General features: G+C 57.3%; 1 protein-coding gene across 2 annotated transcripts in view; it reads left to right on the forward strand.

Moving 5' to 3' along the window:
- Window positions 1-15490, forward strand: part of STK32B (serine/threonine kinase 32B) — a 238843-nt gene that overhangs the window by 213669 nt on the left and 9684 nt on the right. For both annotated transcript variants that reach the window (XM_062213250.1, XM_062213251.1), the window contains 3 exons: window positions 12139-12242; window positions 13810-13926; window positions 14521-14646. In XM_062213250.1, the coding sequence (XP_062069234.1) occupies window positions 12139-12242; window positions 13810-13926; window positions 14521-14646 (347 nt within the window). The remainder of the gene's footprint in view (window positions 1-12138; window positions 12243-13809; window positions 13927-14520; window positions 14647-15490) is intronic.

A 15490-nucleotide genomic window follows, 5' to 3' on the forward strand; every position in this document is an offset into this window, starting at 1 on the left:
GCATGCACTGTACCCCCCCAGCTGGTGCCTTGCCCAAGCTCTCAGCCCCCCCGGCAGAACCTCCCATCCGGGGTCCTCTGCGGATGTCCCAGGCGGCCAGAGGGCCTTGGCTCAGGCTTGGGCCAATGGAGGAGAAAACACCAATACCTTGGTTTTTCACTCTTTAAAGTTTCTCTTTCCTCCTTTACTTACTTGTAACGAGTGTACGTTATTACGGGAACCATGCAGTATTTTGCCAGGCACTTGCATTTCCAATTCCACATCTTTCTGTTTGCAGTAGGTTACACTGGTTGGGGGGGGGGCTTCCTCTGCCCACCGAGGGGACGCGGGAAGCCCCGTGGTGTGCCCAAATCCCACTGGCGCTGGTCACTCTGGCCTCACCGCCAAGGCTCATGGTGCCCTTTCAACCTGGTTCTGTTTTGGGACTTTCTCACAAAAGTGTCATTTTTGGACGCGTTCTGTTTCTTCTCCGTTTGGGTGTCTGTTATGTGAGTGTTGGATCCTCTTTGTCGGTCTCTAGGATCACTGCTTCCTCTCAACCTTTTTCACCCTTGAGTTCTCTGCCTCATTTCTTGAGGGCTTTCTGTCTGACTTGTGTTGTTCTTCAATGTCTCGTCCTATTTTCTCGTTAATTATCGTATTATGATGCTGACAGCCAGTGCTGTTTTTCTCAGTTGCTCTGAATGTCTGAGTTATCGGCCATGCTGTAAGAACCCACGTCAAGACAGAGTGGCTCAGAGCCATAGCAAGGTGTCACCTTCCACAATTCCGCTATCTCACTGGTTTCTGCTGGTGGAGCAGCCAGGGGCGGGGCTTGGCCAAGACGGCTGGGGAAATGGGACTGGCACCCCGTGGTCTGTGCGTCGGTTTCCTGATGTCCAGTTGGCCAAAGCAAGTTACATGGCCAGCCATGGCCCGGGGAGGGGAGGGGTTGAGGGGACCACACGCGGCATGGGTATGGCCAGTGAAAGGAAGGCCTGGTTCAGCAAGCCACTCCCCCTGGTGGGAGAGAGGCGCAGTGTTGACCTGTTCCGCTGGCTTAGCCTTCAGCGGTGCCTTCCTCACAAGATTCTTACTCTGTTCTTTAATCTCCCTTTTTGTACGTTAATTTTCTATGGAATTTGACTTTGACGCCATTCTGTGGCTCATTTTTATGCAGAACTAATTTCCTGAACTCTTAGGAGATGGCGTGGCTCGGATCAGCTTTCTGAACGTAAGAGACCTGGGTCTTCCATCCTCTTTGTAAAGTGTCAGAAACGAAGGCAGCTTTGCTCTCTGGGATTTCCTGGCTCTGTTACCCTCACCCATTCCTTTTAAAGATTTATTTTATTTATCTGAAAGGCACAGTTACACAGAGAGAGGGACAGACAGAGGGAGAGAGAGGTCTTCCATCCGCTGGTTCACTCCCCAGTTGGCTACAATGACCAGAGCTGTGGTGATCCGAAGCCAGGAGCCAGGAGCTTCTTCCAGGTCACTCTTTTTTTTTTGACAGGCAGAGTTAGACAGTGAGAGAGAGAGAGAGACAGAGAGAAAGGTCTTCCTTCCGTTGGTTCACCCCCTAAATGGCTGCCACGTCGGCGTGCTGCACTGATCCGAAGCCAGGAGACAGGTGCTTCCTCCTGGTCTCCCATGAGGTGCAGGGCCCAAGCACTTGGGCCATCCTCCACTGCACTCCCGGGCCACAGCAGAGAGCTGGACTGGAAGAGGGGCAACTGGGACAGAACCGGTGCCCCAACCAGGACTAGTGTGCCGGCGCCGCAGCCAGAGGATTAGCCTAGTGAGCCATGGCGCTGGCCTCTTCCAGGTCTCTCTCTCTCTCTCTCTTTTTTTTTTTTTTTAAACAGGCAGAGTGGACAGTGAGAGAGACAGAGAAAAAGGTCTTCCTTTGCCGTTGGTTCACCCTCCAATGGCCGCCGTGGCCGGTGAGCTGCAGCTGGCACACCGTGCTGATCCAATGGCAGGAGCCAGGTGCTTCTCCTGGTCTCCCTTGGGGTGCAGGGCCCAAGCACTTGGGCCATCCTCCACTGCACTCCCTGGCCACAGCAGAGAGCTGGCCTGGAAGAGGGGCAACCGGGACAGAATCCGGTGCCCCGACTGGGACTAGAACCCGGTGTGCCAGCGCCGCTAGGCGGAGGATTAGCCTAGTGAGCCGCGGCACCAGCCCTTCCAGGTCTCTTACACGGGTGCTGGAGCCCAAGGATCTGGGCCATCTTCTACTGCCTTTCGGGCCATAGCAGAGAGCGAGATCAGAAGAGGAGTAGCTGGGACTTGAACCGGCACCCATATGGGATGCTGGGGTGGCAGGTGGAAGCTTAGCCTACTATGCCACAGCGCTGGCCCCCAGTCTTTATCTTCTTAAGTAAATTAAACAAGTGAAGTTTGGCCGTAAATAGTGGTTAAAATAATACGCAACTTGCTTTGAAGTATCATCTGCACCTCAGCACTGGGCTGTTTTCCATCGGCTATTTCATTTACTGCCCCCCGACAAGGAGTAGACACAGTTGTTTCTTCCCAAAGTAGCGATGAGAACCGTAGACACAGGGAGAGGTTGGTGGCCTGGGAGAAAGGCCCAGGACCTCGTGACTCTAACACCAAGCTCTGAAGTGCCCATGGCAGGGATGCCATCTTAGAAAATTCTAGAAAACATGGATGTGCGTGAATCTGCTCACCTGAAGCTCGTTCCCTGGACACGGAATGGTGGCTCCCATCAGTTAACCCCTGGTTGGACGCCTTTGGAATCTGCTTCCTGGACGGCCCTGAACTGGGGCAGATCTGACCGAGAGTCCTCACAGCCTGAGCGCTCAGGAGAGAGCGGCGGGGCAGGACCCAGGGGGCGGCAGGACGGAGAGTGGGGCTGGGCTGAAGGAGCTGCCCAGGCTGCGGCCCACGTTTCTGGGCTGGGTGGCAGCGTGGGTGATGGTCACGGCCCCTCTGGAGGGGACAGAGTAGGGCTGGCGGGGTGCTGGCAGTGGCGAGCCTGACTGTGAGGTGCTGGGGGGACCTCCACATGGGCAGCTGCTCTCCGGGCACACACAGCTGGCGCGTGAGGGAGCCAGAAGTTGCAGCCAGGCCCAGCTGGACCCAAAGTCCGTGCCTCGCCCACTGAGCCACCCACGGTGCCTTTTTGACCCTGGACCCCCGTCTTAAAGCCGCTTTTCTCAGCGATAAGATCATTGTGCCATCCTGAATGAATGACGGCACAGGAGACGTTTCTGCGGGCCTGCGGGGGGCACAGCCGACGTTCCGAATGGGGGCGCTCTCACAGGCTGTGGGGTAACAGCGCCAGGCTGGGGGAGGCCTTGGGAGTGGGGACGGGCAGGGGAGAGCTCTTGCAGCAGAGCTGAGTCCCACGCTCCCCAGGGCCGCAGGCGCCTGAGGCCGGAGGGCAGCTTTGTTGATTTCCCTACTCAGAGGCCCAGGAACAAGTTACCAGAATGTTCTCAGCCGGGATTCGGAGAACAGACCGGTGAGCCAGCTCCGAAGGTGTCTCACGAGGGTGAGCCAGAAGAGAGGTTGGACACGCGCTGAATCTTCCCTCGTGCCACGAGCAGAGGGAGCGCGGACTCGGCGGGGAAACAACCTCTCTGCAGTGTGCCAGGCTGGAAGTCACTCGCCGCAGCCACAGCCCGGGGCTTCTGGGGCTGTGGACGAAGAGCTGCTGTTCGCTCGGCAGACGGGGACTGCGAGTTGGGCAGGTGCAGGGCTCCGAGTCCAGCCTGGGGTGCGGGGATGCATTGTGGGCTCCCACTCTCACAAGCTCAGTGGAGCAGATGGCGTGGTGGACACGTTGGACACAGGTCACGGCCAGGGCATGGCCGGGGAGCAGGCCCTGGCACAGGAAGGGGAGATGGACTCCCGGGGTGTCCTCCACAGGCTGTGGCTTTACCCGCTGTGCCACAGCGCTGACCCCAGGAAGACAAATCCCTAAAAAAGAAATCGCAAACTTCCGCGTAGTGATGGACACATCCTGCATTCCCCCAGCACGCGGCCCTGGCCCGGGGGCTCCTCGCCAGCGCTCGCTGTCATCCTGTGGCTGGGAATCTTCAATGGGCAGGTCATGGCCTTGTTTGCAGCTCAGGGGTGGGTAACTGTGTGAGCGTCTTGCCATCGCCTCCCTGCCTTCCACGTCCGAATCATTTGCCCCATCAGTCGTGCTGACAGACACACCCTCCTGATGCAAGGTGGCAGGGGCTTCCTGGCTCGCGTTCCTGGGAAGGTTTGACATCGGGGGGCTTTGCGCGGGAAACTCGGGTCCCCCGGAGCTCACTTTGGCTCCTGGTCTGAGGCGTGGATCAAGCTGAGGTATTTGCACCAGGCCTCTCTTGTCCCCGGGCCCGTCTTTGGCTACTGAAACTCGGCAGCTTGGGCAAAACGCAACAGACCACAAACGTGTGGATCCGTTTCTGGGTTCTCTCCTCTCCCATCCGTCTCTTTGTCTGTGCTTTGGCCAATCTCGCAGTTTTTCCCTGTAGCTTTAGAATACTGCTTGAAACCGGGGAATGAGAGGCCGTCAACTCTCTTCTACTCCAGAGTAATTTGGCTCGGCTAAGTCCTCTGCCTTTCCTTGGACATTTTAGAATTAATTTGTTGATTTCCACCAAAGAAAAAGCCCCCTGGGATTTTGTTAGCATTGCCTTGAGTGTTTACATGAGTCGAAAGAGCAGCGGCTTAGCAACACAGCCACCTTTCCACACGCTTAGCACGTCTCAGGGCTTCCTCCACCTTCCTGGTGTCCAGCACCCGTTGCTGGCACCTGTTCTGTGACACGTACATGAGGATGCCCATGAAAATTCTGGGAAAGGAAGTTAAAAGATGAGTTTATTCTGGTGCAAAAATGTTGAAATCCATGCATATGTAGGGCCCTCAAAAAGTACATGGAAATCTCTATTATGGAAATACGGTATATGGATTTCAATTGAGTTTTTTTTAATAAGATTTTTTTTTTGAAAAACAGTTACAGAGAGGCAGAGAGAGAGAGAGAGAGGTCTTCCATCCACTGGTTCACTCCCCAAATGACCGTAACAGCCAGAGCTGGGGCAATCCGAAGCCAGGAGCTTCTTCTGGGTCTCCCACACAGGTGCAGGGGCCCAAGCACTTGGACCATCTTCTACTGCTTTCCCAGGCCATGGCAGAGAGTTGGATTGGAAGTGCAGCAGCCGGGACTCAAACCGGCGCCCATATGGGATGCTGGCGCCTCAGGCCAGGGCTTTAACCCACTGCACCACAGCACCGGCCCCCTAACTGAGTTTTTCCACTAGCTTTTCCCACTAACTTGCACTTAAATATTTAAGGGATTTTTGGTGCTATTCCAAGGGCTGCTTTAAAAGTCATCGCTAGGAATCAGTAATTGCTGACTTATGGAAACAGAAGTGATTTTTCTACTTTAACTTGGTGTTCTGCAACTTCAGTAAGCTCAGTTATAAATTCTAATAACATTTTCAGCAAAATCTTTGTAATTTCTAAAAAGGTAACTGTTTTGAATAGACAGTTTTGTTTCTTCCACTGGGCATGTCTTTTTTTTATAATCTTAGAGCCCTAGCTGGAACACGAGGTAAGCTGTCTTGATGCTGATCTTAGTTGGAATTTCAGCGTTTGCTATTCAGTGTGTCGTCCACTGTGAGGTTTTCTGTTTGTCCTCCGTCAGTTGGGGGGGGTTCCCTTCCATTTCCGCCTTGCTGAGTTCTGTGTAACCACGAGCGCGCGTGGAGCTTTGTCGAACAGCTTTGCTGAGCCTGCCGACCCCACACGGCTGCGCTTCTGTCGTCATGGGAACAGATCCATTTCTGCTGCGTCAGCCCGAGCCCCGCTTAGTCATGGTCCCTGGAGGATGCTGGGGTCGCTTTGTCAGAAGGCTCGTGAGGAATATCGGCCTGTGGTCTCATTCTTTCTCGAAGCGACTGCGTTGTCTGGGCGTCCGAGTAAATTCGGCAACGTAACACGTTGAGGAGTGTTCCTGCCCCGTCTCTTCTGGGAAAACGTGTGCGGCTTTGGCATCATTGCTGCACATATTGGTCAGGATTGTCCGGCACAGATATTTGGGTCTGGAGTCTTCTTTGCAGGAATCAGTTGAGCTAGGAGTGCACTTTCTAGAAATCAACGCATCTGAAGCAAGGTTTGCGGTTTGTGTCGCTCGAGGCATTTGCAAGGACTTGGGCACACAGCTGCTTGTGATAGCCCCTGCCTTGGAGGGGGTGCAGCTTCTGCGGCTCTGGCTGCCCTCTCGTTCCGGAATCGGGACCTTGCACTGTCTCTCTGATGTCCTTGGTCATTCTGGCCAGAGGCTCATCAGCCAGACTGATCTTTGGGAAGAACCGACGTTTCGCTTTCTTCCTTTTCTCTGCTGTCCCTCCATCGTCTGCCACGCTGACTTCTCTTCCTGCCCTCTTCTGCTTGTTCGGGTCCAATGTGTTCTCACGCGGAGGTTTAGATAACCCGCTGGAGGCCGGTCTCCTTTTCCAGCGCAGCCCTTCCATGCTGTGAGCTCTCAGTCCAGCTTCAGCTGTCCCCACGCATTTTTGTCTATTATGTTTTCGTTTCCATTTAGTCACAAACACTTCCAACAATATGTAGAGGTTCTCCATGTATGTAGAGGTTCTCCATGTATCTTTCTGCAGTGATCAGAAAAAAACCCTTCTTTACTTCTTTTTTCAGTGGTGAAGTTTTCCTCTGTGGCCTGTGACCAGTCTTGGTGAGTGCCTGGGCACACTGGCAAAGCGTGTGTGTGTTCTTGTCTGGTCCTGTTAGGCTACGATGTGTCTTCTTGTGCTTGGTTCTTTATAAGTCCTGCTTCTTCCAGCCATTACTGAGCGGGGAAATGCCCAGCTGTAATGCTGCATTTGTCTATTTTTCCTTGCACTACTGTTTTTAAATTTTTATTTATTAATTTGTAAGTGAGAGCTGAGAGAGAAAGCTCTTTCATCTGCTTATTCGCTCCCCAGATGACTGCAACAGCCAGGGCTGAGCCAGGTTAAAGCCAGGAGCCTGGAGCTTCATCCAGGTCTCCCACGCGGGTGCAGGGGCCTGAACACTTGGGCCATCTTCTGCTGCTTTTCCCAGGCCGGATCAGACGTGGAGCAGCCGGGACTCGAACCGGTGCCCATATGGGATGCCCGCGTCACAGGCAGTGGCTTTAACACTACGCCACTTCAGTGTTGCCTCATTGTTGTGATTCTGTGCTGTAAGGTGCGTTTACATGTAGGAGCGGTAAACTCTCCCATTTCGGTTACGTCCTGTCCTCGTCCCTGCTCCAGTCTGCCTTGTCTGACGTCAGGACCAACGCCGCCACCTCCCCCTGGCTGCTGTCTGCCTGGAGCATCAGGGATGGGTTGGCAGACGTTCAACAGAGAGCAAAGCAGAACAGCATCCCGATTGGCGGACTTCCCCGCCCTTCATGACCTGGGCACTCCCACAGGGCTGATGGGAGGTGACCATGATCAGACCGAGCCAAGAGAAGCGGACCACTTGCTCTGTGAGGCCGTCTAGGGCCCCTGCTAGCGGATTTGCCATCCCTTCCTTTCATGCTGTCTCTGTGTCTTCATATTTAAAGTAGTTTCTTTTCCAGTCTTTGCTCATCTAGGACAACAGTCTGTACTTCCTTTGATATTTAGACCATTTACATCTAGTGTAGCTGTTGATAGCATTTGATCTGTCATCTTCTTTTTTATATTTATTTCACTGGATCTTTCTCCCCTTTTCTGCCTTATTTTGGATTAGTTGATCTTTATTTATAATTCCACTCTGAGTTCTCTATGAGCTGAAAAATCAAGTTTAGACATTGCCCTAGATTTATGACATTTGTCATCAATCAATTAGGATCTACCTTGACATATATATAATACAAGAATCTTACAAGAATATATTCCACGGGCCAGTGCTATGGTATAGCGGGTAGAGCCGCCACCTGCAGTGCTGGCATCCCATATGGGCATCAGTTTGAGTCTTGGCTGCTTCACTTCCTATCCAGCTCCCTGCTATGGCCTGGAAAAGCAGTGGAAGATGGGCCAAGTCCTTGGGCCCCTGCACCCATGTGGGAGACCTGGAAGAAGCTTCTGGCTCCCGGTTTTGGATCGTCTCAGCTCCAGCCACTGTGGCCATTTGGGGAATGAACCACTGGATGGAGGGCCTAATCACTCTGTGTGTGTGTGTGTGTGTGTCTGTTTGTCTCTTTCTCCCTCTGCCTTTCTGTAACTCTGCCTTTCAAATAAATAAATAAATAAATAAATCTTTAAAAAAATACTTCAGGCTGTGTGCATTGGGCATACATGAAACATAAATGACTTTCATGCTTAGACTCAGGTCGTCTTGTCAACAAGATACCTCATTATGTGCCTGGAAATATTCCTACGGAAAAATCCAAAATACTTCAGTGCTTGTCCAAGCATTTTGGACAAAGGCTACTCAACCTGTGAGTACAAACTCACTTTTTCTTAATAGATTCATTCACTTATTTGAAAGGCAGAGTTTCAGAGAGCGACAGAGAGGGAGAGACAGAGAGAGAGAATTTCCATTTATTTGTTGCCTCTACAAATGGCCGCAATGGCCAGGGCTGGATCAAGCTGAAGCCAGGAGCTTCTTCCAGATCTCCCAGGTGGGTGCAGGGGTCCTGACCTGGGCCGTCTTCTTCTGCTTTCCCAGGCGCATTAGCAGGGAGCTGGATGGGAAGTGGAGCAGCCGGGACTCGAACATACGGGATGCTGATGCTGCAGGTGGAGGCCTAACCCACAGGGCCACAGCGGCCGCCCCTAAACTCCCTTTTCCATCAGCACATGGGCTTGGTCATAGGCGCTCGTTTCCGCGTTCGCTCACTGGCGAACTGCACAGTGCCCCGGTTCTGTCGCTCTGCTCCCCGTGAGGGCATCGTGCTGCACAAGAACTTGCACAGGCCTCTTCTCTTTAATGTCCTAGATGAACCCGACGCATTTAACTTACACGCGTTTCCCGGTACTGGCGCATCGTTTCTTCCTGCACCTCGTCAGAACTGCCCGATCTACTCGTCAGCCAATCACGCTTCCCCTCCCGCCTCTCCCTGGCAGAGGTTTGATGGCCAACGGTCGAGCAGTTTCTTCTACACTTAATGCAACCAGTTTTCTGTTGCTATGAATGCTATTGGCATCCCCCAAAAGAGAGGACTGGCAAGGCTTCGCGTCATCTCCGTTAATGTGTGAGTGTGTGATGCCAAGTGCATCTGGCTTGCTAAGCGCCAAAGAGCTATAAAATACCCCCAAGGGTCCAGAGACAGGCAGAGTCTGCTGCTTATCTCTGCTTCCCCACGGCTTCTCGGCACCTGTAATGCAAAGACTTACGACAGAGCTCCTGGCTCATTTGGGGAACAGGTGCGCTATGTACCTGAATGAATTGAGCTCTCACTTAGGTAACCTTTCATTGTTCATTCAATAACAGATTGGGGTAATCGCACTGGGGCTGGAACACTGCCCCTGGGAGGGGAAGGGAGGAGGGCATATTGGATTGCAGAGCCCCAGGCAGCAGGGTCCCTCCTGGCCAGTGCCCAGTGTAGGGGGCAGGCTCTGACACCCTAAAACTGAGAGACGCCCGCGCCAGCTCCGCCACACCAGCTGGGCGCCCCTTACAAGTCCCTTACCTTGGATTTGTTTCTGGCGGCTGAGGAACAAGTGACCGAAACGGGGCCCCTTCAGACAGAGGAAGTGCATCTCCCCCAGCCCCAGGAGCCAGCAGCCCCGACCCGGTATCGGCAGGATGGCGCTCCTAGGAATTCTGCCAGGCGGGGTCCTCGCCACCTCGGCCTGCTCCTGGCACCTGCAGGTGCTCCAGCCTCTGCCCACACCCCGGATCCCTGGGCTTCCTCTGGTGAAGACAGCGGTGCCGGGGCCCAGGACCCGTCCTGAATCCAAGATGATTCTGTCTTGCCATCCTTAACGACAGCTGCATGGAGCCCCTTTGCAAACACAGGTGTGACCTTGGCTCCGTCTGGGGCCAGCATCCGGCCCGTCACAGCCATCACACTCGAGTGTCCTCGCAGCCCTTCTGTCACCGGCGGCAGGGAGGATGGAAGGGCCGGTGTGCGTAGAATCCCTAGTACAGCTCTGTAGCTCAGGGCTGCCGCTGCTCTTCCGCCCAGACACAAGGCGGGGGGCGGGGGGAGGCTGTCAGGTGCATGGCTCATGCCTGTCCCAGCTCTAACCCGGGAGAGCATGACTCTGGGCCCACAGAGCAGTCGCATATCCCAGTGACATCAGGATCACGACGCCCGAGGTGTCTGGGTATGACAGGGATATGTGGGGAGTGCCTTGGCCCCCACAGCCATCGCTGCCGTCATGGGTGTGTCTGGTGCTGGGGGAGCCTTGTAGCCCTGGGGATGCGCGGGGGCAGGAGGTGGCCTCTTTGGGAACGCCCAGGTCACAGGAGGGAGGGACAAGCACTGGTAGTGTGGGACAGGAAACGAGGACCTCAGGGCCTTACAGGTTCCAGCTCAGCTGTGGGCTCAGTGCCCAGCTCCTGCAAGGAGAACCAGCATAGCGTGCTCCCCGGACTCCCGACTGGGCGGAGAACACGGAGCAAAGGGAGCGATGCTGAAAATACAAGCCCGCAGGCCTTGGCCTCTGAGTCCGTGCGGCTGAGACAGAAGAGTTTGGTGGCCCGCAGGTTCCTGGATTTCGGTGGACGTGGCGGGGGCCGAGTATGATGGGGGACGAGGAGGCAGTGGGAGGGACAACCAGGCTCCGGTCCACACCTGCTGTGTGTGGCACTATTGTCTTAATCCTCAGGACAAGCCGACGAGTAAACCGTCATCCCGGCTGGCATCTTATGAAATGGAAATAGTAACTTGCTAACCTCTGCCCCAGCCACACCGACGGCCCCTCGGTTTCCCAGCATGCCATGTGTGGGACGAGCAGCCTGAGGGGTCACTCGCTCAAACTCCTGGTGGCCCCGTGCCCCAGCGTGGCACCAAGTGTGCTTTTGTGCCAAAAGGGACATCAGTACCGACAGGGATTCCACCGACGGGAAAGACACATCTCGGAGGCTGTGTGCCTCCTGCCGTGTGGCTTCTGCAGCCACTGGCCCTCTGTGACCCTCCTCTGTCACCGGAGTCACGTGGTCACGACCCCGGTGGGTGCTCTGAAGGGGCAGGCAGGATCCGAGGGTGCAGCGGCAGCAGCTGCGGTCTGGCCGCCCAAGAGGTGAGACCAGGGCGAGCTGCCACCCAGCAGCCCCCGGGCCAGCGGCTCTGCCCACGCTCCCTGCCTGCCTCCTGCCGCCTGCCGCGTCCTGGAATCCGAGGGGAGACGGTGTTCCGCCCAAGGTGTCGGGGCTTCCTGGGACAGATTGTGGCTGCTCTGACAGCTGAAAAATGGGATTTAGTCTGTAAGGCAATTTGCTAAAAGTAACCAACATTTCACAAAACGTTGCTGGAAACCAGTGTCCTCCTAGCCCAGGGAGGCCCCGCCCACCCCCTTGGAGAGGGGCAGTGCACCACCCACGGGTCTCTGCCCCTAGCTGCTTTTTCTTTCAATGAATTGAAATTCACATGACAGAAAGCCAGCCTGTCCGGTGGCGTTTAGCGCGTTCGCAATGTGTGCAGTTCCCCACCTCTCTCTAGTTCCAAATCGCCATCCTTTGCCCCTAAAGGAACCCCGTGTCCCTGAAGCAGCCACCACTCCCCACCCCTTCCCCGGCTGCCAGCCCCCTCTCCCTCCCGTCTGTCTCCTGCCTCTGTGGATTTGTCTGCGCTGGGTACATCAGATTAGGTCCCGCCCGTGTGGCGTGACATCCTCCCTGCAATGGGAACAGGCACAGAAAGCTCCATGCACCCCGGTTGCTGGATGCCTGGCCCTGATGTGGTACTGGAAGCAGAGGGACTGCCACCCCGGTTCTCATCGGCTGCGGCTCAGCTCCCTCCTGGTCCCCACCCGCCAGCAGTGACTCCTGCTCCATCACACCCAGCCCCACCAGGCTCCTGTATCAATCTCATGGAGGAGACACACCCTGCACTGCGCACTTAGGGCCCTGCCCCAGTGTCACAGGGCTGTTTCCTGCGGTGCCTGCTGGGGGCAGGACCTCATGGCATGGTGGGACCCATGGCACAGGCTTTGCGGTCCCTAAGAGCTGGGTGGTGAGCATGGACTGTGCCACCACTGATGTTCTTTGTCCTGTCTCTGGCAGCCCCGGAGGTGTTCCAGGTGTATGTGGACGGAGGCCCTGGGTACTCGTACCCCGTCGACTGGTGGTCCCTGGGTGTCACAGCCTACGAGCTGCTGCGGGGCTGGGTAAGGCGTGCGGGGATGTGGGGGGCCACGGAGTCGCAGCTCAAGCAGTGCCAGGCAGGGAGGAGTCGGCAAGGCCAGTGGCTGGGACCAGGGGTTTCAGTGCCAATGGCCTGTGGCCACCCCTGAGGGCCCCAAGCATCAGAAGGCCCAACCCCCTCCTTCTCCTGGCGGGATGTGCAGAGGTGGTCGCCAGCGCTGTCCTCTGAGGACACTCCTGGCAGTGCACCTGCACCTGAGTCCCAGCTTGGCCGCGCCTCCTCCTTTGGTGTCCTGTATTCTTGCCAGATACAGAGCTCAGTGACCTCTACCCATGGTGCATTTGGGAGCTTCCTGCTTCTTTCGTTCACAGTTGGCAGCTGGAAGTGGCTGCTGGAGCCCCTGGTGGCCAGTAACCCACAGAAGAGGCTGTGCGGACGCTAACCTCGGGGGTGTTTGCCGAGCATCAGTATCCTCGGAAGCTGAGGTTCCCTCTCGGGACCCTGGCGTCCCTGTTCTCACAACAGGGATGATAACAACCTTGCAGGCTTTGTCCTGAGGGAACCCTGGAGGGTTGGGCGGGGCCTGCACCCAGCTTCTCCCTGAGCCCAGGCTACAGTTCAGATGCCAGCAGGAAGCTCCCCACCTAGTTAGGACGACCAGAAGTCACCTGGGGACAGAGCGTCCCCAGCTGAGTGGCTGCCATGGAGTAAGGCAGAGGACCACAGGAGACCCCAAATGTGGGGCCATGTGCGGGGTGGGGGCCCTCCACGTGGACAGGCCCTGAAAACCCACCCTAAGCTGCTGTGTGGTCTTTTCCTCTTTGCCTTCCCCAGGGCTGGGTAGATGGAGAAGCTGGAGGGTTCTGGGGCTCCCCCTAGAGGCCAGAGTGCAGTGCTAAGAGCGGCTGAGTGTGCCTCTGGTGGGGTGGGTGGGCTCAGGCTCTCTGACAGGAGCTAACCAAAGGGAGGGGGGCCCCCAGGAGCATTGCTCCAGGGTGAGGGGCAGGGTGAGCACCGGAGGCTGTGACGCCTGCCTCACGCCTGCCACAGGCTCACGGTCGGCCTTCCTGAGCTTCGAGAAGCGCTGAGGAGCTGGGACCTCCAGCGGCAATGCTGAGAAATCTGTTGGGAAGCCCAGCCATCCTCGCTGTGGATGGAGGAGGCAGGTGACAGGGGCCCGGCGCCCTCCCACCCCTCGCCAGCCAGACCCGACATTGGTCGTGTCAGCCCTGCCTGCTCCTGGCACCGGCTCAGCCAGGACAGGGAAGATGGCGGCTGAGGCCCTCCGACAGGTGCACCTGTGACTGGAGGTGTCCCTGGGGGCCCAGTAGACAGTAAAAGTCGATGTCGCAGAGCGGGGACGGCTGCCACACTCGGGGCTGTGTGACCTGTGAGTCACCTCACCTGCTGTGGCCACAGCAGCGGCACCCGCCCTAAGGGTCCCTGTGCCTGGTGCCTGTCTGTCACCTGGCTTCTGGACACCTGCTCTGGGGAAGGAAGAGGAGCCTGAGGTCACCCAGGTCCACGTGGTGTGGGCGGCGCCGGCCCCGTGCCCCCTCCCTCTGACCTCACCCGTGCTCCCGCTGCAGCGGCCCTTTGAGATCCACTCGGCCACGCCCATCGACGAGATTCTGCATATGTTCAAGGTGGAACGTGTCCACTACTCGTCCACGTGGTGCAAGGGGATGGTGGCCCTGCTGAAGAAGGTGAGGGCAGCCCCCGGCCGCCGCGGCACTCGGTGGTGGAGACGGGACACCTGCAGCTGCAGGCAGGGGGGGTGAGGACAACAGCTGGGCTCCCCTGCAGGCTGTGGGCCCTCCCTGGAGGTGGGGTGGGGGGATGCAGCTCACAGAGAATGGGGGAGGGGGGCTGTCCCCGCAGGCCCAGACCCCTGTCCACCCTGCCACAGGCCCCTTCCAAATGCAAACACAGAACGCACCCAAGGCACCTCCCTGAGGTCACAGAGACCGGTCACAGGGAGCGGATCTGAGTCTCCCGGGACCAGGCTGGAAGGCCGAGGCTGAGGCCAGCTGATTCGCTTTGGTTTTAACCGAAAGTCTTTGCAGAGCGTGGTCGGTGTCACAGCAGTGCCTTGCTGGGTGGCCTGGCAGAGGCGGCCTGGCCTCCGACCCTCCCAGCTGTACAGGGGTGACACAGTACTGACACAGAGGGGGCAGGACATGGATGGGGCATAACCGGAGGGCAGGTGCCTGTCCCCAGGGAGGCCCCCACCGTCCCACTTCCCACTGACCCCCGTGGGCCGCGTAGCCGACAGGAGCATGTGTGCCCTCTGACCACAGCTCCTGAGCAGGGACCCCGAGAGCCGCCTCTCCAGCCTCAGTGCCATCCAGAGCGCCCCCTACCTGGCCGACGTGAACTGGGACGCCGCGTTCGAGAAGGCGCTGATGCCCGGCTTTGTGCCCAACGTGAGTGAGCCTCGTCCCTGGGTGCCAGGCGTGACCCCCGCAGCTGGCTCGCAACCCCTCTCCCGCCCGTGGCCGCGTGAACCTCAGAAGGGTCACTTCCTGCTGAGATTCGGGCCGACCTTGACCCGGTTCTGCAGCTGTGCGGATCTGTTCTGCGGTGGGTTCTGGGGCTGCTGAGTCTCCTTCCCGTCCCGAGCCGCACAGGTGCACTGGTCAGGCAGTAGAGCCCTTCCCAGAGCTGGCTGTGGGGTGAGGGAGATGGGTGCTACCCAGGTAGAGAGCACGTGAGATACACCAGGCGCCCATGCTCGGAGGAGGGAGAGGCGAGGGGTGGGTGAGGGGGCGGGGCCTGGGGCAGGGAGGGAACCTGGCAGGCCCAGGAGACACCAAGGTCACACGTGTGGGACAGCAGAGCACCTGGGCTTCAAGGTCGGGGCAGAGGCCGTACGAGGGGAGATCCCAGGAAGCGAGGCCCAGAGCAGGTACACGCTACGCCAGGAAGCCTGCCCACAGCCATGGTCATGGTTACAGTCAGCTGGGGTGTGGAAGTGGAAGTAGTGCCCTCATGTTGTCACGGGCTCGGGCTGCAGCTGGAGGGGGACCTGCAGGGGCAGGGACGGAGTCTCCGGGAGAGAGACGCTGGCACCGGGACCAGCATGGACGCCTCCCCAGGCACCTGCGGTTGAGCCACTGCTCTTGTCCTGGAGGGGTTTGCACAGGGCCCCCTGAGGACCCCTGGACCCCACAGGAATCGTGGGTGACTCTCTGCCACCTCCAAGCTCTGTGACCTTGAAAGCTGCTGGCCCGGGGCTTACGTGGCTCACCTATGAATGGTGGATTAAAA

This window comes from Lepus europaeus, chromosome 16 (genome assembly GCF_033115175.1).
Source record: "Lepus europaeus isolate LE1 chromosome 16, mLepTim1.pri, whole genome shotgun sequence".
Lineage (NCBI taxonomy): Eukaryota > Metazoa > Chordata > Mammalia > Lagomorpha > Leporidae > Lepus > Lepus europaeus.